The following is a 26894-nucleotide window of genomic DNA, read 5'->3' as shown; positions in this document are numbered from 1 at the left end:
CTTATTATAATAGCTTTACGATTTTTAATAACTTGTACGGAACGTAAGTGCTCTGCACCTCTACTCTCATTGGGAAAAGAAACCCTGCATGCAGAACAACGATTACCAAAAATGAAAAAGAGCGAGGTCGCCTGGGGATTTGTAAATTTCTATAAAAATTTTTGCTTGCGAACATAGGGGACCTCTTCCCGCTCCGTAACCCCTTATATATTGATTGTCATGACTAAAATCGCGACCAATTAAATTCCAGCATTTATGACGATCTTCGTAAAGATCGTCCCGTGGAGATTCGCCCTTATAAACATCTTCCGTGCGCAACTCACTCCGCCATATTTGTTGACATTTTTGGACATTGTTACGGCCGCCGAAAAAGACTGAAACGTTGTTGCTATTACGCTTTTCAAGAAAAGACTCACATATACATCTGGTAGAAAATACTAATATTTCATATATTTTGTGAAGATGCCAATCAAAATGCGAGAAAAGCTCTAGCCATATGAAAATGAAGACTAAAATAACACATTAGGCAATGTTGCATTATATTTGCTGAGACTCCCAATAAATTTTTGCATTTGAATAAATACAACAGAGTCAGTAACAACTTGTAACAACTAGTTTTGTTTGCATTTATATTTGTGGGTACTAAATATCCTTCCTGTAGCTAAATTATTGCAAAATTATATTAAACCATTTTCAAAAGTAAAAAAGCTATAGAGGAAAAAATTGATTTTCATGTTCTAGAAAATATATGTTGTGGTTTAAATTTGTTCCTGAAGGCATTCGCTATTGCGCCTTGACCTAGCTACACATTGTGGTAAACCTTAAAATGATAGATTTGTTTTTACATTATTGAACATAAATAACGAAGTGGTCATCCTCATCCTATCCTATCCTATTTATATGTATATTATATGTATTTTTATTTTGTTCTTTAGTTTAGATGTGCATGTAGAAAAATGAATGTTGAGGCTGATATATTTTTCTCCTTTATTTATTTGGTCGTTGTTCTATGCTTTATCCTACCACCAAAGGAATTTGCAGCAGCTGGGTTGACAATTCAGAACTTGTTCTCATCTTACCTTGGCAGCGAGGATGTTGATTTTATTGGCTATCATATTAGGAGAACTTGGGTAACAGTTGTAGTACATTCACTGCTGCCAGTAGGTAATGAGTACTTTTTAAAATTTTACCAACTTTGTTTGATTTCTTATGCTGTTATATGGATCTGTAAAATGTTAGCAAAGTGAACAAACTATGTAGTGTTTCATACTTAAGAATATGATAAATTATCTGACACCATGTGAAAGCTTCCGAGACTTTTTTGGAACCACCTGATTTAATTGTTAAGATAAATTTAAATTACACCAACATAATCCTTTGCATATAAATACATATATTTTCATTAAAATGCACTGGAATCAGGGACACCTAATATCGAGAGTGCTGTTGTGACCTTCCTGATAAGAAGAATTTCATGATAGCATTGTGATTATCATTTAAGGATTGCAGCCCTTGAAATTAGCCCAAAAACCCGTGGGTAATAAATTGCTGACGACATAGTCGTTTGCAGCAGCTATTCCATGGCAATAATTTGCCGACGCAAGAAAGTGAAGCTTCGGCAATTTTGAAAATATTATTTTTTGAAGCTTTGTTAGTCTTACTTACCCTTTAAATATCAGTCTTTTTCAGGAGAGGCGTGCGATCGCACGTGCACGCCTTGGCACACTCCTTAATCGCATGCCTGAAAATTAGAGTTTTTAAAATCAACCCATAAAATCCATTTTGTAGCGTGCGATGGCAGCCCTTGAAATAATTTTTGGAGACTCATCAAACAAAATTTCCGCCACATTTCGTCGGATAGATTTCCGTCTTGGTCGAGAACTTTTAGTCTCAGAATTATTGAATAGGCCTGGTCCTTTTAATCCACAAGAAAGCCTATTCATAGCCAACCTGAATATCCTAGCTAATTCACCGACTCCTGACTTAGTTAAAAAAATTACATAGACATAAATCTCTTTTGTTTGGCCCCTTCGTCGTTGGTAACCAGGTCTTACACAAGAAATTCAGCATGCAGTTCTTAACTTAGAGATATATGAATCTAAATGTACCATTTCTTTCTAGTCAAATATTCTTAAAGATAATAATAGAAAAACTACATGGTTATGTTTATGTTTGACTTATAATCACCTGACTTGGTGAATATTTGCAACATCACTGGTAAGCCCATCAAAACATTGGTTTCTTACAACTTGAACCTGTGATCTCAACTGGCACCTCTGCTATCCACTGGCAACTCTGCTATTCACTGGCAACTCTGCTATTCACTGGCACCTCTGCTATTATCAGACACTATTATCAGAGAGTGCCTACGGGCCTATGACCCATCCAAACCTATACCAAGCAGATAAAAAGAGTGCTAAATAGCTTCAATAAAGAGACTATTAGTAGGACATTTTTTTATCTAAGAAACCGCATGGTGACAAAATAAAGAAAGACGATTTGTTAGATGCATTAATTTTGAAGGTAAAAAATTATTTTCCAGACAAATGTCAAATATGTAAAGAAGTGTATTGTTATACCATGAGTGATGCAACATTTATGGAATGCCATTCCTGTGGTCAAGACGTTCACAAAAAATGTTATTTTGAGCTTTTGGCATCAATGAATCTATTAAATAAGGTGGGTTTACCACAAGACCTACTTTTTAAAATTCCTGGTATACATTACCTCTGTGCACTATGTGAAAAGGACATTATTACAGATGATATTTCTAATGATGATAATAATAATACTTCTCAACCCAAGGCTTTATTAAACAAACCTAATGTCCATGTTGGTTTTGATGTAATTGATCAGAATGATATAACTGATCAGAACAATAGACTTAATTTAGTAAACCCAATTGTCAATGTGTATGACTCCATCAATGATGACAAAGGCAGTGATTATTCTGCTGATAGAGATACATCACATCAACTGAAGGAAAAGGTGTGTCACTTTTATCAAAAAGGAACATGTAAGTTTGGCCGAAAAGGTGCAGATTGTCCATTTGCCCACCCACGAGCCTGTCGAAAACTTTTATTGCATGGAAACAAGGGTACGAAAGGTTGTAAGCTAGGTACTAAATGTACAGATTTTCACCCTAGAATGTGTTCCAACTCTATAACTAGAAGACAGTGTTTCAATGAGAGATGTTTGTTGGTACATGTAAAAGGGACGATATGTAAAAGACCTGAACTGTTAGGAAATAGAACTAATGAGTCAAATATTTTACATGGTAATACTTTTAATCAAAACAGAAATAATCCCTATGATTTTTTGAGGTTATTCACAACTTCAAAAGGGACATAAATTATGGATTCAAAAATAAAAGAAACTCTGGTAAGTCACCACAATATTCACAGACCTCCCACAACTCCAGGCCACTTTATGCAACCAGTTCATGCCCCATTACAACAGCCACAAATGCCCAGTCATCCACAACAGGTACCAATTCAGAACATTGTGGAGCCAATCAATACCCCCATTTCAACAGCCACAAAGGTTCAGACATCCACAACAGGTACCAATGCATCGACCAATGCCTCAAACTCAGAATATGAGACCAGGAGTATCTTTCAATCAGATGGTAATGAACAGTTGGAATCCAGCAAACCAATGTACAGGGTCTAAAGCCACTAACTGTTGCATCTTCTGTTCCTTTAATACAAGATGTACTGAAAGAGAAGAACCAACTCTTCATAGCACTTACCGAGACCTGGTTATATGATCACTTAGATGCAGAATTGTCAATAGAAGGTTATAAACTCTTCAGATGCGATAGGAACTGTATTGACAACCTGATGATGCAATGCATGCTCACCCATCAGGTTCGAAAGAGTTTAAAACGATGATTAATGATTTGAGTAATACTCTTAATAGCTTTAGTGGCAAATTCCCAGATGTGTTTCTTTGTCGTGACTTCAATTTGCCAAACATAAACTGGGAAACCCATATGATTTCTTCCAAGTCAAATGAAGATAAAGAAATGTCATTAGATTTTATGAATATTTTAAATGAATTCCAACTTGTGTAATGCATTCATAAGCCTACACACAACTGTGGCAATGTGCTTGATCTGCTTATAACAAATAACAAGCAACTTATTCACAGTTATAAATGCATACCTTTCTTACCATTTGTATCCCACCATACTTTAATTGAAGTGACAACTCATTACAACCCAATCGTTCTGTTAAAAAATTATGAGGTGAGAACAGCACATACACCGTTTGATGTATTTAATTACTTTGGTGAGTCTATAGACTGGGAAAATATTAACAACAAACTCAACTCTGTTGCCTGGGACATGATGTTGAAAGATATGAACCCCGAACAACAACTACTGGATAAAATTCTGCTACTGTCTGAAGAACTAGTTCCTAAAAAGAAAGTTTTTACAAGGAAACAAGATAAACACTACATACCAAGAGATCGTCGTGTACTAATGAGGCAGTGTCGTAAGCTTATAAAGCGGCTGTCCAAAACTTTTAAATACAAACAAGTGAAAGAAATAAAAGAACAATTAGTTGACATTGAACTTTCTCTGCAGCAGTCATATAAAGAAAGCAGACAATCTCTAGAAAAGAAAGCAATTTCTTCCATTAAAACAAACCTAAAATATTTTTATTCCTATGCCCAAAAACATAGTAAAACAAGGTCCAGAGTAGGTCCATTAATTAACAAAAGTAAACAGAACTTTACTGATGATTGCAAAAAAAATGGCTGACCCCCTGCAACAACAATACATGAGTGTATTTAGTAAGCAACATAATTCAACAGCCGATGCTAATGATTTAACAGGGGCGGATCCAGACTTTTTCAAGACTTAGTCAAGACTGAGCCTTGAATTTAGCAGCTGGGGGCTAAATTTTAAGCTTTGCGGGTACAAAAATCGCCGAAAAATTGTCTTTCGATTTATCTAGTTATTAATAAAATTGACCAAAAGAAACGCTAAGCTATAACAAAATCTCCTAAGAACATCTTTTATAAGAATCAAATCTCCGTCTTACACGTCTTATTTTAGATAGATAAAACCACTAAAATTAACAGGGATTAACTACAATAAAGTGAGACAATTGTGAATATATTTCATTATTTATAAACTCCTGCTGTTTCTGCCAATATCAGGCTTCATCAGCATGACTAGGTGAATCAAATGATCACACCAGCCATGGACAGCAAAATAAAACACAATAATAACAAAAACAATAAGAATATGGAAAGATCAGGATAATGAAAATGAAATATACATACATGTGATATGATGCAAACACACCTCAACCCACGTATTTGTTCAGATATATTTGTTTATTCATACGGCTAAACTCAAGTTTCGTTTGAACTTTAAAAGAAGAATTAAGGGCTTTTTACTGCTTTTTGCATGCTGAAATAGGAAAATGCAACTTTCAGTTAAGAAAGTTGCAACTTGGAAAAAGGGGAACGTAATGATTTGGCTTGAAGTTAACACCAGACTTAACAATATCTTCATAACAAAATAAAATTTTTAACTGATCTTCATCAGGTAAAATAGATGGGTGTGGCGATATACACTGTGTAAAGAAAGTTGTAACAAACTGTAACAAACCGAATTGTGGGTAAAATGTGTTAATTTTTCTCTTTATTACTGTTGACAAGGCAAGTATTGATAGAAAAGGAAACCATGTCTTGGGGGTACAGTTGTTGATTGCTTCTGCTTTAACTGCCTCCTCAGGAGAAAGAGTCATATCACAAACAATATGGGAAAGGGAAAATCTTAATAAACTTTTCTCAGATATAAAAATATTTGCCTTTTGGTTTTTAAAAGCAAATTGAAAACAAAGATGATTGGAATAAAAGGAAGGATGCAAGAAAAGTTCTATGGATGTCAGGATTCTCAAAACATCAACAAGAGAATTATCACCTATACCTATACCAACGATGCTGAGCTGTATAGACAGTCTCCTGATGGATTGGATCTAAAAATAATATATTTTACCATGACCTTTTACTCAACAAACTTTGTTTCTTAATAGTCATTCGAAGAGTTGTTTTTTTTCATCACCAACCTTACTTATCCAGATGTCAAGTTCTTGCTTCTAATAACAACACAAATATTAATTGAGAAAGAATTCCTCCGCAATGCTGAAAATTCTGTTCAAAGCTCATATTACAAAAACAATACTCCTTTATGATAATTCAATTGTACATCCGTTCCTACGGCTCTCCATCGTTTTACAATATCGGAAAAAAGGAGGTAAAACTCGTGTTTTTATGAGAGTTTGTTAGAGACGAAAGCGTGTTTTCTCCAGTTTTTTAACTTCTGTCATATCAATTTCTTTCAAATTTTCAGGAAACATTAATAATAATAAGATACAACTTATGTGTACTTTTCATTAAAAAGAAAACGTGGCAAGAAAAGTTATCACGAAAAAACGTGTTTTCTCCTTAATAAACTCTTATAAAAGTGTAATGTTTACCTCCTTCGATTGCAAAATAAGCTGCGATGGAGTGTTATTTTTTCCGAATTATCGTAAAGGTGTATTAGCCCTAGCTATTAGCTAATTAAATCTTTTTGTATTTGGTTTTAATAGTCTGTTGTATAAAGCTCTCCCCAACTAGCTTTTCGTAGCAGATATACTGAAAACCTTTAAATAAATGCAAGGTGTGTTGGAGAGTAAAAAACATACTTCTCACCTTAAAGCAATAATTCCTTTATCTTCACACCTCGCCTCAGATGGAAGGTATATATCTGGACCTAAATTCCGATGAAGACTTTTACCAACCAAGGGATAAATATCCCCAGACAACAAAAATGCTCGAGAATAAAGACTTTCTAAAAGTTCTTTTTGCATTTTACGAACAGATTCAAAATTATCACACTTTAAATCAGTAAGCACCCGCGCCAACATATCTGCTGCAGCCATAATCAATAATAGTACGGAAAGAATCCAAGCCAAAAGGCGTGAGTCTTCGACTAATCCCGACGGATGGGAGTTAAAACTATAGCCTAACAGGTTATCAGTAACCACGCAGTACGGAACCTAAATTTCCTTCGCCGGCTGCGGGCCACATATTGTTGGACTACGCATAGAGTGTGAAAATTACGTCACGATTTTGACGTCACAGGCCCCTTTGGTGAGATGGGGAGGGTTGCGGGCCATAGCTATTTGATTTTTGACTGACTGAGTGACTGATTAGTCAAAATAAATCAGTCAAAATCTGTAAGCTATAATTTGCAACCCTCTCAGTCTATATGGTAGCGACGTCACAACTTTGACGTCAACATCGCTATAGGCGAATTGGAGAGGGCTGTGAACCATGGCTTTTCGCCGTAAAAAAATTACAATTTTTAACGCCCTCCATTTGCAACGCCTGGATCGTCGACATCTTCGCTTGGCTAACATTTTTCGTCAAATTTGCACTTAGTCACGCGACTTATCTGACTAACCCTGGATCCGCACATGATTTAACTTGTACTATTCCTGTTATGACAGATGTTGCACTTACCACTCATGACTTCACATGTCAAAAACATATTTGAAAAAGTTATAAAAAAGAACATAGTTGATCATCTTGTACAGTACAATCTGATACTTTTCCCTTTAGACAAGATATTAACTAATTAAAGTAATAACAAATCATAGCTGTGGAGGAGCTTGAGTTATACCAGTGATATTGTTTAATGGTTACATTGGAGAACATTGTTAATTGCTAATCGTCGTGTTTATGATATTAATAGTGGTGTTATTGAGAGTTAATTAATTGTTTGTTTTCACTTAAATTATTTGACTGGAGAAATTGTTTTCTGTTCAAGGTAACTAACATTTAGTACTAATTTTCATGGTAGCAGAGGAAAATGGCAACGTCGGTGTCATACAATAAAGCTCCTCCTCTGCTATCCCAAAGTAAGAACTATGAGGATTGGAAGAAATTAATTGGAATTTGGACGGAGCTTACAACACTAGATAAAAAGAAACAAGGACTGTCCCTACTCTTGATGGGAAATCACAGGAAGCTGCATTGGAACTTCCATCTGAACAAATATCATCTGAAGACGGAGTTAAGAATATCTTAAAGAGGCTCGATAAGATATATGCAAAGGATAAACTGACAGAAAAATTTGATGCAATTGAAAAATTTGAGACTTATAAACGAACAAAAGAGAAGAAGATTCGAGATTGAGTTTGAAAAGAGGTACTATAAGATAAAGGCTTACATCAATTACCCAGATGACCTGCTAGCCTATAGATTATTAAAGGCTGCTAATCTTGACAGTTCTCATGAAAGACTCATAAAACAACAATAACAAACTTAGTTTATGATGATGTGAGACAGAAATTGATAAAAGTATTTGCCGAAGAATCAATTGATGGTGACTTAGACAGTAGTATGTCCTCCATCAAAATCAAAGCAGAACCATCGTTTTATGCTAATGAAGCATACCCAGACGAGTGTCAACAATCATCATCAGATGAAGAAGGGATATATTACACCAAACGTAATCTAAATCAAAGATTTGCATCATCATCAAGATACAACAAAAAAGGGAATACATGGCGCCAAGATAAACATGCTTCTCGACCCAAAGCAGATGGCACAAGAAAACCTACTAAAAACCCACTTGACAGGAATGGTTGTGTATCTCGATGTGCGATATGCGAAAGTGTTTTTCATTGGCAACAAGACTGTCCGGAAAAGCAAAATGATACATACATGGTTCATGAAATCGTCCTTCTCAACGAAAGCGATAAACCAGGTCAACTCAAACATCTAGTATCAGAAACATGGAATTGTGGCCTACTCGATTGCGGTGCCAGTAAAACCGTTTGTGGGGATGTTTGGTTAGATCAATACATAAGCTCTCTATCTGATAAAGAAAAGAGGGAAGTAAAACATCACCATAGCAAAAGTTTATATCGCTTCGGAGACGGTGAACAAGTCCAAGCTTGTGGAAGAGCATCTATTCCTGCTATCATTGGCAACACAAAGGTAAAAATAAATACAGATGTGATACCAAAAGTCCTACCCCTGTTACTATCAAAATCATTTATGAAAAGGGCCGATATGATTCTTGACTTCCAGAGTGACACTGCAAAAGCATTGGGAGAAACTGTTCACTTGGCCACAACCTCAAGTGGACATTATACCATTCCTTTGACTCGACCGCGTCAAGTAATTGCATCAATCGACAAACCTTATGAATGCAATTTTGTTTTTATCTCAAGGGAAGACAACAACATGACTGTAATCGCTGAAAAACTTCACCGACAGTTTGCTCACCCATCTCTCAATCAACTCATGTCATTGATCAATAAGGCAGGACCACCATGGAACAACAATAAAGAATTGATATCAGAAGTAAAAAGAATTGATAAAGAATGTACAACATGCCAAATCTACCGACGATCACCACCTCGCCCTGTAGTAGGATTACCCATGGGATCTAAGTTCCTTGAAACCGTTGCGATGGATCTAAAATTCTACGACAAGAAAATCATCCTTCACCTAATCGATCTCTGTACTCGCCTATCTGCTGCAACAATAATAAAGGACAAAAACCCAACCACTGTTATTGAAGCAATACTAAAGACATGGATATCTGTTTATGGCTCGTGTGATAAATTTTTAGTCGACAATGGCGGTGAATTTGCTAACGAAGAGCTCATCAATCTAGCAGAACAATTTGGCATCACAATTAAGACAACTGCCGCGGAATCCCCTTGGTCAAATGGTATTGTTGAGAGACACAACCAAACACTATCCAACATGCTAGACAAGGTGCTCAATGATACAAGTTGCAGCTTGAATATTGCTCTTTATTGGTGTGTAAATGCAAAGAATTCACTACATAATGCACACGGTTTTACACCATATCAATTAGCAATTGGAACGAATCCACGTCTACCATCACTAATGGATGACAAACCACCAGCCTTGTCAGGAAAACCAGCAACGCAGTTAATGAGAGAGAATCTGGAAGCCCTTCACAAGGCTCGAGAAGCATTTATTGCAAGTGAGCACTCAGAAAGAATCAGAAGGGCACTATCTCACAACATTAGATCTTCAGGAGAAACCAAATATCTTACAGGTGATAATGTTTACTATAAACGGAACGATAGCAATGAATGGAGATGTCCTGGCACTGTGCTTGGTCAGGACGGCCAACAAATTTTGATCAAACATGGAAGCTATTACGTTCGGGTCCATCCTTGTCGTGTAAAATTGGTACATGACGGCGGCTGTGGTTCATCAGAAAAAACGACAGAGGCAGGGGACAACACCTTCACTGAGGAACAACCACCTAGATTCCAAGAATCAGAATCAGAATCAGGATCTGACAATGAAAATGAAGATCATTCGTCTGAAAAATCAGAAAATGAAGATCAATCGTCTGAAAAATCAGAGCCTTTAAACAATGATGCACCAGCTCATCAGACACAGCCAATTTCTGCTGAAGCACATAGCATGCTGCCGAGGGAGAAGCCGAAATTAAGACCGAATCTTTGTCTAAAGTATAAGGACAAAGGTGGGGAATGGAAAAAGGCTAAAATCATATCAAGAGCAGGGAAAGTTGGAGGCAAGCATGATGGCTGGTTTAATGTAGAAACAGAAACTGGTATGAAGAGAGCGGTAAACTTTGCAAACATCAAGGATATTGAAATCAATGATGACCCTTCAGAAGTCACTCTGATCACCAACAGCAGTGAAGTACTGTCAGCAAAGTCAAAAGAACTACAGTCATGGATTAACAATTCAGTCTACATCGAGATACCTAATGAAGGACAAGAAACTATGAGTCTACGATGGGTTGTAACACCAAAGATTATTGATGGCCAACCTTCAGTTAAGGCACGACTTGTGGCACGTGGTTTTGAAGAAGTCCAAAATTTTAAAACAGACAGTCCAACGTGCTCTAAGGAAGGATTGAGATTAGCATTGACGATAATTTCATCCAAAAATTGGATGTTGAATTCTCTGGACATCAAAACAGCATTCCTTCAAGGAAAGAAGATTGACAGAGAAGTCATTGTTCTGCCGCCGAAGGAGGCTAATACCAAAAACCTTTGGAAGTTGTCAAAAACGGTGTATGGTCTTGCTGACGCAAGTCGTAGCTGGTACCTAAAACTGCGAAGTGAATTAATTCAACTCGGTGGAAAGCCTATTGAACTAGATCAAGGAATATTCATCTGGTCTTCAAATACATTGATTTTCGGAATATTGGTATGTTTCGTTGATGACGTGATTTGGGCAGGAAGTTCTACCTTCGTTAATGTGGTATCAAAGTTGAAGAGTATCTTCAAGACCAGTAGTGAACATATACGACACTTCAAATATATTGGTATTGACCTCGATCAAAATGAAGATGGAACAATCACCATCAAACAAGCCGATTATATCAATGAGCTAGAGCCAATCACTCTCAGTATGGAGAGAATAAAATGCTCTAAGGATGAACCAATCAATGAAGTTGAAAGATCTAAAATGAGACAATCAATTGGGAAGCTCAATTGGTTGGCATGTATGTCAAGACCAGAAATTAGCTTCACCGTAAGCGATGTGTCATCAAGAGTAACAACAGCTACTCTAGCTGATATTAAACTCATCAATAAGACGATAAAGTTCTTGAAATCTCAAGATTGCCACATTACTGTGCCAAAACTTACCTTGAATAACCTAAGCATCAAGGTTTTCACTGATGCCAGCTTCAACAATCTCGAAGGAGGTCAAAGTCAAGGTGGTCATATCGCCTTCTTAACTGATGGTTCAGGAAAATCATCACCAATTTCCTGGAGCTCAAATAAAGTTCGTCGTGTAGTACGTTCAACTCTTTCAGCGGAGTCACTAGCTTCTGTAGATGGAGCTGACACAGCATTCTTCTTGGCTAAAATGATTGAAGAGTCTTTAGCCGAAAAACCTGAAGTTGTATGTTTAACTGATAGTAGATCACTCTTCGAATGTGCTGGTTCAACCAAGACAGTATCAGACAAACGACTCCGAGTGGAAATAAATGCCTTAAGGCAGATGATCAACAACGATGAAGTCACCCTACGATGGATCGATGGAAAACATCAAATGACCGATGTGCTGACAAAGAAAGGGGCATCTCCTTTTTCCCTGATGGAAGTTCTCAAGTCAGGGGATTTAACATCGGTCATTGATGGTGAAAAATAGACATTTCACCATTGTTTGTGTTAAAAAAAAAAAAAAAAAAAAAAAAAGGGCAAATTGCAAATTTATGTTATAATTGCTCATAGAAATTTGTTATTGAAAAGACGTTGATTTTCGTTGATAGACATCTCGTTGATAGATTGTTGTAAAAGGGACATTGAGATTGACATTCATTTTCGGGAGATAGCTAACCATGAGACTATGGCCTGATACTGTGAATGCAATTGATACGAATTTACAATCAACGAAAAGAAGAAAAGAAGGGAGATTGATACTTTTCCCTTTAGACAAGATATTAACTAATTAAAGTAATAACAAATCATAGCTGTGGAGGAGCTTGAGTTATACCAGTGATATTGTTTAATGGTTACATTGGAGAACATTGTTAATTGCTAATCGTCGTGTTAATGATATTAATAGTGGTGTTATTGAGAGTTAATTAATTGTTTGTTTTCACTTGGATTATTTGACTGGAGAAATTGTTTTCTGTTCAAGGTAACTAACATTTAGTACTAATTTTCACAATCTCTTTAACAACTCACAACATGGTTTTAGAGAAGGTCGTTCCTGTTTATCACAGCTACTGACCCATTGTGATACAATCCTATCCTTTCTTGAAAGCGGTTCAAATGTAGATACAATTTACTTAGATTTTAGCAAGGCATTTGACAAAGTGGACCACTCCATTTTAGTTGCTAAACTGAAGCAACTTGGTATAAATGACAAACTGATAAAATGGATTAAATCATTCCTTAAAGACAGAATACAACATGTTTATGTCAATGGTGTAAAATCTATACCCGACAACGTTGGATGAGGGGTTCCACAGGGGTCTGTTCTTGGCCCACTGCTTTTTCTAATCATGGTTGGTGATATCAATCAGAACTTAAAATATTCTTTAGCATCCAGCTTTACAGACGACACACGAATTCTGAAAGAGATTAATGGCCTCATGGACACCTCTAAACTCCAAAGTTATCTAAATATAATTTATAAGTGGACAACTGAAAATAATATGAAACTCAATGGGTGTAAGTTCGAGCACCTAAGTTATGGAAAGATTGAGTCTTTGGAACCACTCTCTGTATATCTAAGTAACACGTCAGAAAAGATTAACAAAAAAATCACTGTGAAGGACTTAGGAGTTTGTCGAATGATTGCAAATTTAATAAGCATATCTCAAACCTTATATCAAAGGCGAACAGGATAACTGGATGGATATTACGAACATTCGAGAGCAGAAAAAAAACCGTGATGTTGACTCTTTGGAAATCATTAGTTATTTCCCACCTTGACTATTGTTCCCAGTTATGGTCTCCACAAATGAAAGGACAAATACAAGACATAGAAATGGTGCAAAGAAACTTTACTAGAAAAATCCTTGGAACTCAAGGTATTTCGTACTGGGACGTATACTAAAAAGATTGAATCTGTATTCTCTGGAGATAAGAAGAGAACGGTATTCCATAATTTAAATCTGGAAAGTGATTGAAAAAATAGTACCAAACTGGCAGGAAACTGGCAAAGGAGGCATCACATGGTACACCAATGATCGTTTGGGTCGAAAATGTGTTGTTGCTGTAGTGAAGAAAGGGCCATTTTATAAGATTCGTTATGCTAGCTTGGCTGTCCAAGGAGTACGATTGTTTAATGGTCTATTAAAAGCAATACGCAACCTATCTGATTGCAGCATAGACTGTTTCAAGTCGAAGTTGGGTTGCTTTCTTGCTACTGTTCCTGATGAGCCACTGATACCAAATTATGTTCAGTTTCGAAAGGCCAACACGAACAGCATCATTGACATGATGAGCATTGGACTCGCCGAGTTGGATGCGTGAAGATCTCACAAAATCTACTTCAAAGTATTCAAAGTAAGTAAGTATCCATTGACAACTCTGCTATCCACTGTCAACTCTCCTATCCACTGGCAACTCTGCTAATCACTGGCAACTCTGCTTTCCACTGGCACCTCTGCTCTCTTCAGTTTACTCTCACTGTTGGTCCAGCAACTGGCAACTTATTGCCACCCCAAGCTTTCATCAGACCGGGTTAGTCCCGAACCATACAGGTATATAGTTTTTACCTTATTCTTTACTCGTAATCAAGACTCGTTTACGCCCCCTGGATCAACAACTACAACGTTATCAAGACAAAAATTTTCAATTTGGCACGTTGCCACCATGGTTGTGGTAGCATGTCCCTACCCACAATGTGATTTTTCAACAGCAGATACTGAAGCGGTACTTGCATCCACACTCCTGCAAATTCATGCCTCTGGTGCTCACAATCAACAAACTCCTGGTACACGAGAGAGCGCTCGTGTAGAGAAAGTAAAGCAACCAACAATTACAACTGGTGGTTCCAGTGAAGACTGGTCGTATTTCACTGTTCGCTGGCAAGACTACATCACAGCCACAAAAATCAACGGTCCTGAACTTGTAATACAGCTCCTTGAGTGTTGCGAGGAGGAGCTACGAAAAGACTTAACTCGTCTGTCAGGCGGGTCACTTACTGGAAAGTTACAAGAAGAAGTCCTGGCTGCTATTAAAACCTTAGCAGTCAGGGAAGAAAAGGTGATGGTGGCCAGAGTCACCCTGAAGAAATGCGACAGGTTCGGGATGAGCCAATCCGATCCTTTGCCCCCCGCATCAAGGGGCAGGCAAACGTATGCAAATACATGCTGAATTTTCAATGTGGCAGAGAGATCAACTACAGCAATGAAATCCTTCGTGACGTTGTGGTCCAGGGACTTTCTGATCACGTCATTCAACTTGACCTTCTCAGTGACGCAAACCAAAATGTGTCTTTTGAAGAAGTCCTTCAATTTGTGGAGAAGAAGGAGGCAGGGAGATGTTCTGCAAACCGTCTCCACGACTCTCAAACAGCCGGTCTCAGTCAATACAGAAGAAATCAACGGGAGCAACTAAAGGATGGATCTGGACCATGCAACTACTGTGGCAAGAAAGGACTCACCCATGGGAGTGAGAAAGATCAAATGCCCAGCCTTCAACAAAGTCTGTGACTTCTGTCAAAAGAAACACCATTTGGCTACTGTCTGTAGACAAAAAGAAAAAATTAACAGTTGAAGCATCAGCATTAGAGTCATGTTCACTCTTGTGCGCATCATCCTACGACTACAGCGCTGCGTTGTCCTCATCAACTGCTCTCGAACACCACCTGTACACCAATACTGGGTCAAGAGACACTCTGAGCTACAACCTTACACCAGGTTGAAAGTTTCCATTGCGTTAGAAGATTACAAAAGACTGGGCTACGAACTCAATGTAAGCCCAAAGAAAGACTCACCATGTGATGAGATGGCGGACGCAGGAAGCCAGAATTGTGTCATCGGCATCAGACAGCTGAGGAGATTGGGACTAGGAAGGGAAGATCTGATACCAGCCACAATAAGAATTAAAGCAGGCAACGAAACCAAAGTCCCAGTCATTGGAGCAGCCTTCCTCATCATCAAAGGCGATTTAGCAAACGGTGACACAAAAGAAACAAGACAAATCGTTTATGCAACTGAAGTAACTGACCGGTTTAACCTCAGCAGACAAGCATGCAAAGAGCTTGGTATAATCTCAGACACCTTTCCCACAATTGGTGAAGTTGGTGCAATTCAAGAAGAAGAAGAAGATTTCCATGAGCCATCACCTGACTCCATTTCGGAAATATCACCTACAACAGATCAACCTCCAAATAGCGCCTTCACATCCAATTGTGAGTGTCTCACAAGGGAGATGCCACCTTCAAAGCCGACAAAGCTACCCTTCCCAGGGACAGAAGAAAACAGAGCAAAAATTCAAGACTGGTTTGTGGACCATTACAGCTCCAGCACGTTCAACACATGCAGTCATGAACCCTTGCCTATGGTGGACACAAAACCACTTCACTTAATGATTGACCCATCAGCATCACCAACAGCCCATCACACTCCTGTACCTGTCCCCGTTCATTGGCAGGAAGACGTCAAGGCTGGACTAGACCAAGACATCAGACTGGGAGTGATTGAACCAGTCCTGATAGGGGAACCAGTAACTTGGTGTCACAGAATGGTGATATATGCAAAGAAAGATTGCACCCCTCGACGAACAGTCGACTTTCAGGCACTCATGCTGACGCAACTAGGGAAGAAGGACGGTTTTCGACTGCTGGAATGGCTACCACAGCATCCCACTTGACCCCAAGGATCGACACCTGACCACCTTCATTACCCCTTTGGGAAGGTACAGATACAAGGTAGCTCCATAAGGCTACATCACTTCCGGAGATGGATACACAAGAAGATTAGACGAGATTGTCTCAGGGGTCCCCAATCTGACGAAATGTATTGATGACTCCTTATTGTGGGAGATAGCATTGAGGTCAGCTTCCATCAAGCTGTCAACTATTTGGATCTCTGTGGAAAGCATGGGATCACTCTCAACCCAGAAAAATTTTAATTCGCACAAGATTGTGTTACGTTTGCCGCCTTTGAGATAACGCTGGACAGTGTCAAACCATGTCGAAGATTCTTTGAGGCAATCGAAGACTTCCTGACGCCTCGCAATATCCACGACATCAGATCTTGGTTTGGCCTGATCAATCTTGTATCTTATGCATTTCCCTCTGCAGAAGTACTCCAACCGTTCAGACATATACTACGCCCAAACACACCGTTTATCTGGACCAAGCAACTCGACGAGACGTTCAAACTATCCAAGACCATCATCATTAGCCAAATAGAAGAAGGCATTACCATTTTTGACAAGAACAAACCAACATGCTTAGCCACCGACTGGTCGAAGAAAGGCGTTGGATACTGGCTTCTGCAGAAACAATTTCAGTGCGACAGCTCGAAACCCTCATGCTGCCGTGATGGATGGAGAATCGCACTAACTGGGAGTAGATTTACAAGCAAATCAGAAGCAAACTACTATCCAATTGTTGCAGAGGCATTGGCAGTTGTCGACACACTGGAGAAGACGAGGTATTTCACCCTTGGGTGCTCAGACCTGATTGTAAACACTGACCATAAACCACTCCTCAAGATTTTTGGTGACAGGTCACTGGATGACATACCTAATTCTCGCCTTAGAGACCTCAAGGAAAAGACACTGCTATTCAGGTTCAAGATAACGCACATCCAGGATCTGAAGAATATCATCTCAAACGCATTTTTAAGGTACCCTGTTGCCAATGCACCTGATGACGTTGAAGAAGAAGAACCTGATGAAATCATGTCGATTAGCTCCCAGCTCCAAGCAGTAACATGGGATATGGTGAAAGTTGCCACAAAAAGCAGTGTCTCCATGATTCACCTCATCAAAGCATTGGAAGATGGCTTCCCCAACAAAAGAGAGTACTTGCCACAGGACGTCCAACGATACTTTCAGTACATAGACGACATCCATTATGTTGATGGAGTCATAATGTATAATGATCGTATCGTAATTCCACCTTTCGCTGAGAGATCAAATTTTGGACTTGCTACATTCTGCACATCAAGGCTCTGGCATGATGCTTTTCCGTGCCAAATCTACAATCTTCTGGCCAGGCATCAGCAAGTCAATTCATCATCAACAAGACAATTGCAACGCCTGCAACAGGAATGCCCCATCTCAACCGAGTGCACCACCATATCCGACTCCAGCACCGGAATACCAGTTCCAGCTCCTTTGTGCTGATTTCTTCCAGTACGTAGGTTCCCATTATTTGGTAGCAGTGGACAGATATTCGAACTGGCCGATCATCGAACGTGCTCGGGAGGGATCAAAAGGTCTGATAGACTGTCTATGTCGACAATTTTCCACCTACAGAAATCCTGACGAGCTATCATCTGATGAGGGACCCGAATTTACATCAAGTACCACCACGACTTTCCTAAAGAACTGGGGAGTCAATCAACGTTTGTCTTTAGTAGCCTTCCCACATTCCAATTGCAGAGCAGAAATCGGTGTCAAGATCGCAAAAAGGCTCATCTCAGAAAACACCGGACCCAACGGCAATTTGGACACAGACAAGGTGCAGAGAGCCATCCTACAATATCGTAATTGCCCAGATCCAACAACCGGACTGTCACCCGCCATGTGCTTATTTGGGAGGCCAAGGCCGAGACTTCATTCCAATTCAACCTGGTCGCTACCAACCACATCCAACATGGGTTGACACGTTAAACAAACGCGAAGAAGCTCTCTGCAATCGACATATGCACGCAGCAGAACGTTGGACGGAGCACACGAGACGACCGCAGCTTCAAGTTGGCGACCATGTAAGAGTCCAAAACCAAGTTGGACCCAATCCGTTGAAAAGATTGTTGAAGTATATCAATTCGACCAATATGTTGTTCGTATGGATGGTTCTGGTCGAAAATTCATCCCTGCTGTGCAGAAAGAAGGACGTGGACATCCCATCCAAGACTTCCGTTATGTAAAACCCCCACCCTCGAAGAACACCGCACCAGTCATCACGATGTCCCAGACGCAACCTACATTAACGGACGAGCAACAACCTACACATGACGTTCCACCTTCGAATCCTGACACGCCCAGTGACTCAAGCATGCCAGCCCAACCGAGCACGTCAGCCCCGTCCCAGAAGTTGCCCCTTGCCCTCCGACGGTTGTTAGATCATAATAGGAAAGGACTGACAGAATGATCTAGCCAACCTTGACGACATGTTATTTTACCAGATCATAACTGAAAGGACTGATAGCTGATCTGGCTTATTTTATTTTGTTATGAACAGTTTGAACTTAGGGGGGAGAACAAGATATATTAATCTAAATGTACCATTTCTAGTCAAACATTCTTCAAGATAATAATAGAAAAACTACATGGTTATGTTTTTAACTAATGCCGGAGCACGGGTGAATTTAGTCTGCAAAACTGCACTTACAGGCGGAACAGACATTTTATCGTGGATTTAATTGTAGATAATTTCTTCATTTGACAAAGCAATTGGAATCCATAGCAGGTCCGAATTTAATGGATTTTCTTTATGCCGCAAGTGTTATTCAAACAATTTTAAAAACGAAACCCACGTGCGGTAAAAAACATTTGTTTGCATAAATGTTGTTAAAATATAACTGAATTTTCGAAAAGATTTTTTGTAATTTGAAAACGAAGCATATTTTTGCCTATTTGCTTGTGATGACCTGAAAAATAAACGATAAATTTATAAAAATGACAGTATAGTCATACATACTATTTTAAGCATGTAGAAAAGGAAGTTAAGATTGGGAGAGTCACTATACGTAGACGCTCGATCATTGTGTTTGGGGTTCACGATTCAAAACGTTCCCCACTTTTCTACCGCAAAATAAGCGCGCAGCAAAGATTAGCCTTGGCAGTTTTTTGCCGTCGCGAAATGAAACCGCGCCAGCAATTGCGACGGCAATTGCCGATTGCTGACGCTAATTTCGAGGGCTGGGATTGTGATTGTCACAATGTCCATGCTTGATCGCAACGTTCAAGATATTTCTAATAATCAGTCATAGTATGTAAAAAACAGTTCAAACACTTCAGATTGCATTAAAACACAATCCACAGTCTTTCGCTACAGTTGCATCTCCAGGCAGGTAAAATCAAACTGTCTGCTGTTCAGAAAGCTGCTTTATGGTGAAGATTTGAATTTGGTTTTTTTAGGGTATCCTGCAACAGAATTTAAAAATATTCAGGGCAGAATGTTTATTTTGCCATGTTGGCTTTTTGTGAGTTGAGAAGAAATATTTCATGAAATTATTTTGCACCTTCCAAATATTGCCAAATAGAAAAGTGCGTTACACAACCTGTGACACACATTTTATTTAGACCTTCTCTGACTTATTTCAGTCATGAGAATTGGTCTTAATGTTTTCTGTCCATGTATCTTTGCTAAAAGCGATATGCAGTCAAAAATCAATTATCGGCGTCTCTGAAGAGGGCTAAAATCAAGAAGTCCAGAACTATGATAGTAGTGAAGATGTTTTTAGTTCCATTTCATTCAACTGAAGTAAAACACGTCTACCAAGTTTCAAGTCATTATTTCAATTTTTGCTGTAGTTATATAAGTTGTATTTGATGCAAAATGTACAGTGCTTTTTTAAACTGCTGATATTGTTTGACACTTTAAGCTTATTTCGTTTTCTTTAGTCCTTTTCAATATTGTACATGATCAAGTAGTTGCCAAGATATTAAAAGCGGGTTGAATTCCGCCCTGAATATATCAGGCCTTAAACGTAAAGGATTTGTTCACAAACTACACACCATGGATTACATTTCACACAAAGAGTATAAAAAATTTCGTTATAAACTTTGATATAAATAAAAATTGTATTAGTTCTTAAAAACAGACTGATAACTAGTGAACTTTGCGTGATGTGATAAGGACTTCTTTTTTTCCAAAACAATAAAAGCCTATTTCAATATCCTTTTCCATTCTGCGAAATGCATAGCCGGAATAAGCATACTAACGTGAAAACGAGGTTAGTTTAGAGACAATTTTCCAGCAAAGTGATATTTGTTTACCTTTATTATTTCTTACATTAACTTGTCATATAGGCTAATTATGAACTTTTGGTAAAAGAAATATATGCACACTTTATTCTTTGTTATTGGATATATTTGATTTTTTAAAACATCTGTAAATAACATAAAGACTTGGCTGTCCTGAGTATGTTGGGTTGGTGGTAGACTGAATATTGGTCTTCATCATGGTATATATTCAACAAAATGTAGTAATGAGCAATGCAATCATCCAGGGTAAAAGCATTAAGTACCCTTGAGCCTTGATTTTTTTAAAAATATGGCCTGTAAGAAAGCTACAGTTGCAGCTAGCTGCAGATAATTAATGTTGTTTTTTAAATACAAAAAATGTCCTGTCAATAACTAGCGATATAATTTTATTTCTATGTTGTTATCCTACGTCAGGTATATATAACTATGGTATTGTCATTTATTTTACCTAAAAGCAAATGTCAAAAAGAAATTACGTAAAAATAATTTTTTACAAGGTGCTCTTGTTAGACAAATCTGATAAAATTAATAACTTAAAACGGAATTAAAAAATTTTGTATATTTTTTGAAACTTGGTTTTCCAAATTTAAACATTCTACTGTAAGATAACAATAGATTTTTATAAAGAAAACTATATATTTTGATCAAAAATAATAAATAGTCATTTAGGGTGGAAACTGATTATTTCAAACGCTAAGAGAATTGTAGATAAATAAACCAGTCATGATTTGTTTTAGACCACATGTTGTTTCAATGCAATAACAAATTTGGCCAGTTAAGCTGGGCAGTACTCCCTAACATATGTTTAATACTTGATCGATTTACCACAATAACTTAACCTGGTGGCCTAAAAAAGTTAAGAAAGTTTTCAATATAGATAGCCCCGCAACTAATAAATGAAACCCAGACACCATAGCCTTACAAGTTTACCATCGTCATTATAAAAATAGTTGATGGAGGCCTAATCTTCCTCTATCAAGGTAATTTCAAAAAGAATAAGAACAATTTTAAGAACCTTGAATCTATTTTCTTAGAGAAGGGAGCTATAAAGAGAGCTGTAAATGTGTAAGCTGTGACAAAAACTTTTTTGTAAGAACAACAGCATATTCAGTGGTGTCTTTATTTTCTGAAAAAAATTGATTATGTCAGAACCGATATCATACCAACAAACTATTTGTAGTTAATATTATAGGTTTCTCATTTCTTGAACATGTTCAAGAAATGATAAACCTGCAATACCAATATGAATCTGAAGAGACAAATCAAAACGATCAACAATTTGATTACTGAGTACACTGGGTTGAGCCAAAATATGTTTATTATAAATGTATACTACCTGGAAAGGTAAAAGCATATTAGCAGGGTAGTCTGACAATAATAACTATACATAGCTGGCAGCACGTTATCCCTGTGTGCATAGCTAGTTAGCTATAACATTCTACCTATTATATCTGGCTAGGATGAAAAGTAACTTTTTTAGGAGAATGTAAGTTATATGGAGTTTTAATAAACTAGGTAAACATATTAGACTTTGCAGTATACAATATAAACTTTTAGGAGGAGTAAGAAACAATATGCTTGTTGGCTATAGTTGGCTAGCTAGCTAGCCAATAATAAAGTTGCCATGAATACGCTCTTGATATAAAAAAATATGCATATTTTTTGTCGTACTACCACTACCGCTGATCATAAAAAGGCGATATTGAAAAAGGCTTATTGCTACATCCAGTTGTATAATCTAGAAAATAATAAGAGTAGCAAAAAGCTTTCTTTTTATTAGAAATTGAAGTGAAATCGTAACGAACCTAAATTCACCTCTACACCAGAAACTTCAAACGAAAGTAGATCATCTGTTTGTGTTCCTTTGTGTTTTTATTGGTAGAAAATGTGTATCCCAGGGGATATAGTTGGTATAGCATTCTCTGGCGTTCTCTCATTGAAAGTCTATTTCTTACTGAAGTTATTAAACTTATTGTGATAGGTAATTCGACTTTAAAAACGATGCTCTATATTTACAGTCAATGCTGGTTCTTGTAGCGTTTATCGTTGTTAGCCACAAGACTATGTTTCATTTTCCATACTTACTTCTACTGGTTACTTTATTGAGAAATTTTAACAACAAGTAAATATAAATCCAAAATCTGCAACGAAAAATCGCAAACAAAAACCAAACCACAACAAATCGCTGCTTGGTAGCCATGTTTTATTTTGTCTCGAAACTTCGTACCCAGTTCTCTTTCTTTGTTTTTGTCTTACAATTTTGGAGATCTCCCATGCTATTTGTCAAAACTATCTTGAGAAAATGAGACTATCATGTGCTAGTTTCGTCCAATGGATTGCACTTATAACTTCGTCCCAGACCTTCGCCTCTTTGTTCCAGCTGCGTACGCAAGAATTAAACGCTGCTTTACTTTGGGTGTCTCAAGTTCAAATGGTTACAGATGTTTAATTTTAAATTATAATGTTTCTTTTTTTCTCATTAAAACAATGTATCGAGCCAAACGTGTAACGCTTCCTGTTTTAGGCTTGGCATTTATAACAATTAAAATTTAGTTAAATTATGTAGTTCTGAAAGGACTGATAAACTACTGCAACTTACAATTAAAAACAATTTTGAAAAATATTTTAAGATTTAAGAAAAATTCTTATCATAGCACATAAGGTCATTTTCTTTTTTTCTTTACAAATGCAAGCACATGTGTAACATTTTGTTTATTTTATTTTGTATATGCGTTACAACTTAGAAAATCAACTACTTTTTATGACCTTAATTTGTTACATTGACAAAGTGCCTAAAAAGTTAAAATATTATAAACATATCGATTTAAATAATCTCTTTGACATCTGTTTATAGTGTACTACATTGGCTTGACAGTTGTATCTCCAGAATTGCAGCTTTTCAAGTTTACGCAGTTATCTTCCTTTGCCTTACTGTTCGCATTGTGTTGTTTTGGTGCGGCTTTATGTGGTCTAGCATTGGGACTCTTATGGACTTACTCTAAATATAACTATCATCCACTTGTGAACGATTTAAAAAAATATGGCACACCTTGGAGAGGTGTGGCTGCTCAAATCAATCTAGAATTCAGAAGATTGGAAAAGTATTCTTCAATAATGGGAGGTACGAGCATTTACGTCACAGACTCATGGATACTCAAGTGCACTGCATATAAAGTATACATTGCTCAACAAACTGGTTCTCATTTGTCCATCTTAAAAAGTGAGGAGTTCCAGTATAGTCATGATACTAATCAAGCAGCTCAGTATATTCACTTAAGTGTTTCAAGTATTGCACCTCATGAACAGACATTTACATTACATTTAAATGCGCTGGAATACAGGGAGTTAAAAGACCGACTCAATGCACCAATAAGAAATGTAAGGAGTGTTGTGATTCAACAAACCATAAGCGACCGTTTTTTGGAAGCATTTAAACAACAAGTTTCACACAATGGTACAATCGAGATCCCACAAATTGGCCAAAATGTAAGAAAGCTTTTACTTTGTTTTATTTGTAATAAAAAAGATGCCATGATATGTATAAACAGGGTTTCTGTTGTGTCTGAAATATAAGAAAAGTCAAGAAATATTATTGGTGATCTAAAACAGTCTCAGAAAATAAATATCAATGAACACGAAATGTAAAAATCAACGAACTTCTTTTATGTCTAAACAGAAAACTAAGTGAAGTTTTGATTTTAACCTGACAAAAGTTAAATGGTATGCCTTCAGGCGGAGGGTTTTTTTTTCTTAAGAAAATAAAATGCATCGTTGGCTGCGAAAAGCCTCATAAAAATAGAAACAAGCTGAAATTTGTTCTGGACACATCCCTAACAACATAAACATACAGAAAAATTCGCAAATAATCCAAAAGGGTGGCTGCGCAGCATCCTAAATGATTTGGCATTAAATTTGATCAAGAAAGCGCTTTTGGTTTGAGGTATTGATAAAACTGAGAAAGTATTTATAAAGTGATACTTAAAATTTACTTTAAATTAAAAGAATTTTTAGGTTATAAAGCTAAATTCACTGACAAATGAAAGAAACTTCTTGAATGTCAACAATATTTAGAAAAACAATGCCCAATGCATAATGCATGAAATGAATAGAAGTTTTCGTTGCTCATTTATTTCCATTATAAAATACACACTTATTATTATAACGTATTATTGTTCATCTGATAGAGTGTATTTAACATTCATGTGCAAGTTCTTTTCTTGCATCGGCCGATTTTTATAACGATATTTTGGTTGATTTTATAATTACAATTTTGTACCACAAATTTCGTAAACAAAACAAGATGTTATAACAAAACTTTACAATATTTTATATGTTTGGTGTGAGCTATCTCTCCAAATTTCTGTTTTTGTTTTTTATGTAATCTACTAAGCTACTACTACAATCTACTGACCAAAATTAATTACATCAAAAATTCGCTGTCCTTAGGGAGAACACCATTGTGAGGTAAAATGCTGAAACTTGTTTTTGAATTGATATTTTCTGACACAAAGCTTATGTGCTAATGTCGTCTGATTAATAAAGACAGACAAAACAATTGTGATTTCAGGAAATTGAAAACTGTATTGGCTGCATGGTTAAAACCGCTAACATTAAATTGATGAAGCGTTGTGGTGAACAGGGCGATGGAGAGTGTCAACAGTGTTACTGTCGTCCAATGTGGTGCTTGGAGTGCATGGGTAGATGGTTTGCCAGTCGTCAAGATCAAAATCTTCAATCTGGTTGGCTATCTTCTTTTGCACCATGTCCTACTTGCAGAGCACAGTTTTGCATGGCAGACGTTTTTACCATTTAAAGTGTTTGTACAAGGTACTAATTCTTTCTGCTGTTTATGCTGTTTTTTCTAAACTATGTATTCAATTAATTACTATGACTGTAAAATAATTAGCCAATGAGCTCACAATTACTATTGTTGGATGTGACGAAAAGAATAGAAATAGCAGAACAAAAGCAGTTAGACTATGTTTTCATTAGATGATAGACAAGAAGTCGCTGTGTAAAGTATATAAGATAGGCGGATTTGTTTTATCATGAGTGTGATTTTTGTGCATAATAACATGTGCCGGATAGATGTTGTGCATTTTCAAATGGACACAACAAAAAGTCATATAACGCAAATGAAACCGAAAGTGTTGTTTCGTCCATTAAAGTTAGCTTTTTTTTAAAAAAAAAATGCTTTCTCGGCTAGTCTTTTTTCTTTTTTAAGAATACGCTTTTTAAAAAAATAAGGCAGGGATTTTAGGTTAAAAACAATAGTCTTTTTTTTAAAAACACAAGAGAACTAAATCTACGCCCCCCCTGGTTATAACTTTGATATTTTTACAAAAAAGCGTGTAACATTGCGCATATCGTTTGTAAAATTACCTATCCATGTCGAATTTACAATGTTCTGTTTTATTATGCGAAATAAAATCGTTCTAGTTTTACACATATCGTATAATTGACACAGTTTTTTTTATATGAAAAACGAAGAGGTGGTGTTTTTGATTTCGTTTAATTAAAATTTTGACAAAATAAGAACATAATTAATTTTAATGAGTACGTGGTAAAGTACTTTCAAAACTCTTGTTTTTCTTTTTTTTATTATTTTTTTTATCTTTTTTTCTTTTTTAGCTTTTGTTGTTGAAATACACGGATTTTTACATTGTAACATCTCAATGAGTTATTTTGCATCGCCTTTTTCTGTTTAGTACCATGCTGTTTGCTACCGCATTGTAATCTTAAATGATGAAAGAGAAAAACTGTAATTAACTGAGGAGACGTCATTTGGATGTCACCTTTTTGATTACGAAAAACAAAATAAATATGTTTTGTTCACTTGTTTAAGAAGACCGACACAAAGTGGTATGACTAATCACTTCTTTTTCTAATTATCTCAAACCATAGATTGCTGTAATTCTTTTATCTGAGTAGAACATTACTAAACAAGAATCTTGACAAGTGGTTGGCTATTAGCGATAAGTACGTGTTAAGAGGGAAAGCAAAAATTGTCAATGTGCATGTACAATATGATATTATGGGTAGATTTTATGATTTATAAATAGTTAGTGATATTCAACCTTTGATGTTAACATAACATTTTTCAAGAAATATTTTTTGTTTACGAAACTTATTATGTTTGGTTGTTGAAGATATTTGACTACAATACATCTTGTGTGAGAATTTCATTCAGTGCGGCATGAAATCGTTTGAAGATAGAGTTTAAATGTT

The 26894-nt window shown here is 36.9% G+C and overlaps 1 protein-coding gene across 2 annotated transcripts; it reads left to right on the top strand.

The window, feature by feature from the left end:
* Nucleotides 1-234: 234 nt before the first annotated feature.
* Nucleotides 235-26831, top strand: LOC130636196 (E3 ubiquitin-protein ligase TM129-like). 2 transcript variants are annotated; one of them, XM_057445838.1, is made up of 5 exons: nt 235-427; nt 936-1164; nt 23521-24152; nt 25234-25493; nt 26571-26831. In XM_057445838.1, exons 2-4 carry the CDS (start codon nt 957-959, stop codon nt 25477-25479), a joined length of 1086 nt encoding a protein of 361 aa, XP_057301821.1. In that variant the 5' UTR covers nt 235-427; nt 936-956; the 3' UTR covers nt 25480-25493; nt 26571-26831. The 2 variants fall into 2 exon arrangements, with proteins under 2 accessions (XP_057301821.1, XP_057301820.1); XM_057445837.1 differs by having other exon boundaries at nt 239-427; nt 26375-26831.
* Nucleotides 26832-26894: the final 63 nt, after the last annotated feature.

The sequence above is a fragment of the Hydractinia symbiolongicarpus genome, chromosome 3 (assembly GCF_029227915.1).
Source record: "Hydractinia symbiolongicarpus strain clone_291-10 chromosome 3, HSymV2.1, whole genome shotgun sequence".
Classification (NCBI taxonomy): domain Eukaryota; kingdom Metazoa; phylum Cnidaria; class Hydrozoa; order Anthoathecata; family Hydractiniidae; genus Hydractinia; species Hydractinia symbiolongicarpus.
Note: the sequence above shows the minus strand (reverse complement) of the source record. Positions and strands in the feature narration are given on the sequence as shown.

Coding starts and splice junctions, on each gene's coding strand:
- LOC130636196 (XM_057445838.1), top strand. CDS start 957: ATGAATGTTGAGGCTGATATATTTTTCTCCTTTATTTATTTGGTCGTT. Junction 1,165..23,520: donor ACATTCACTGCTGCCAGTAG/GTAATGAGTACT, acceptor ATCTGTTTATAG/TGTACTACATTGGCTTGACA. Junction 24,153..25,233: donor TCCCACAAATTGGCCAAAAT/GTAAGAAAGCTT, acceptor TTGTGATTTCAG/GAAATTGAAAACTGTATTGG.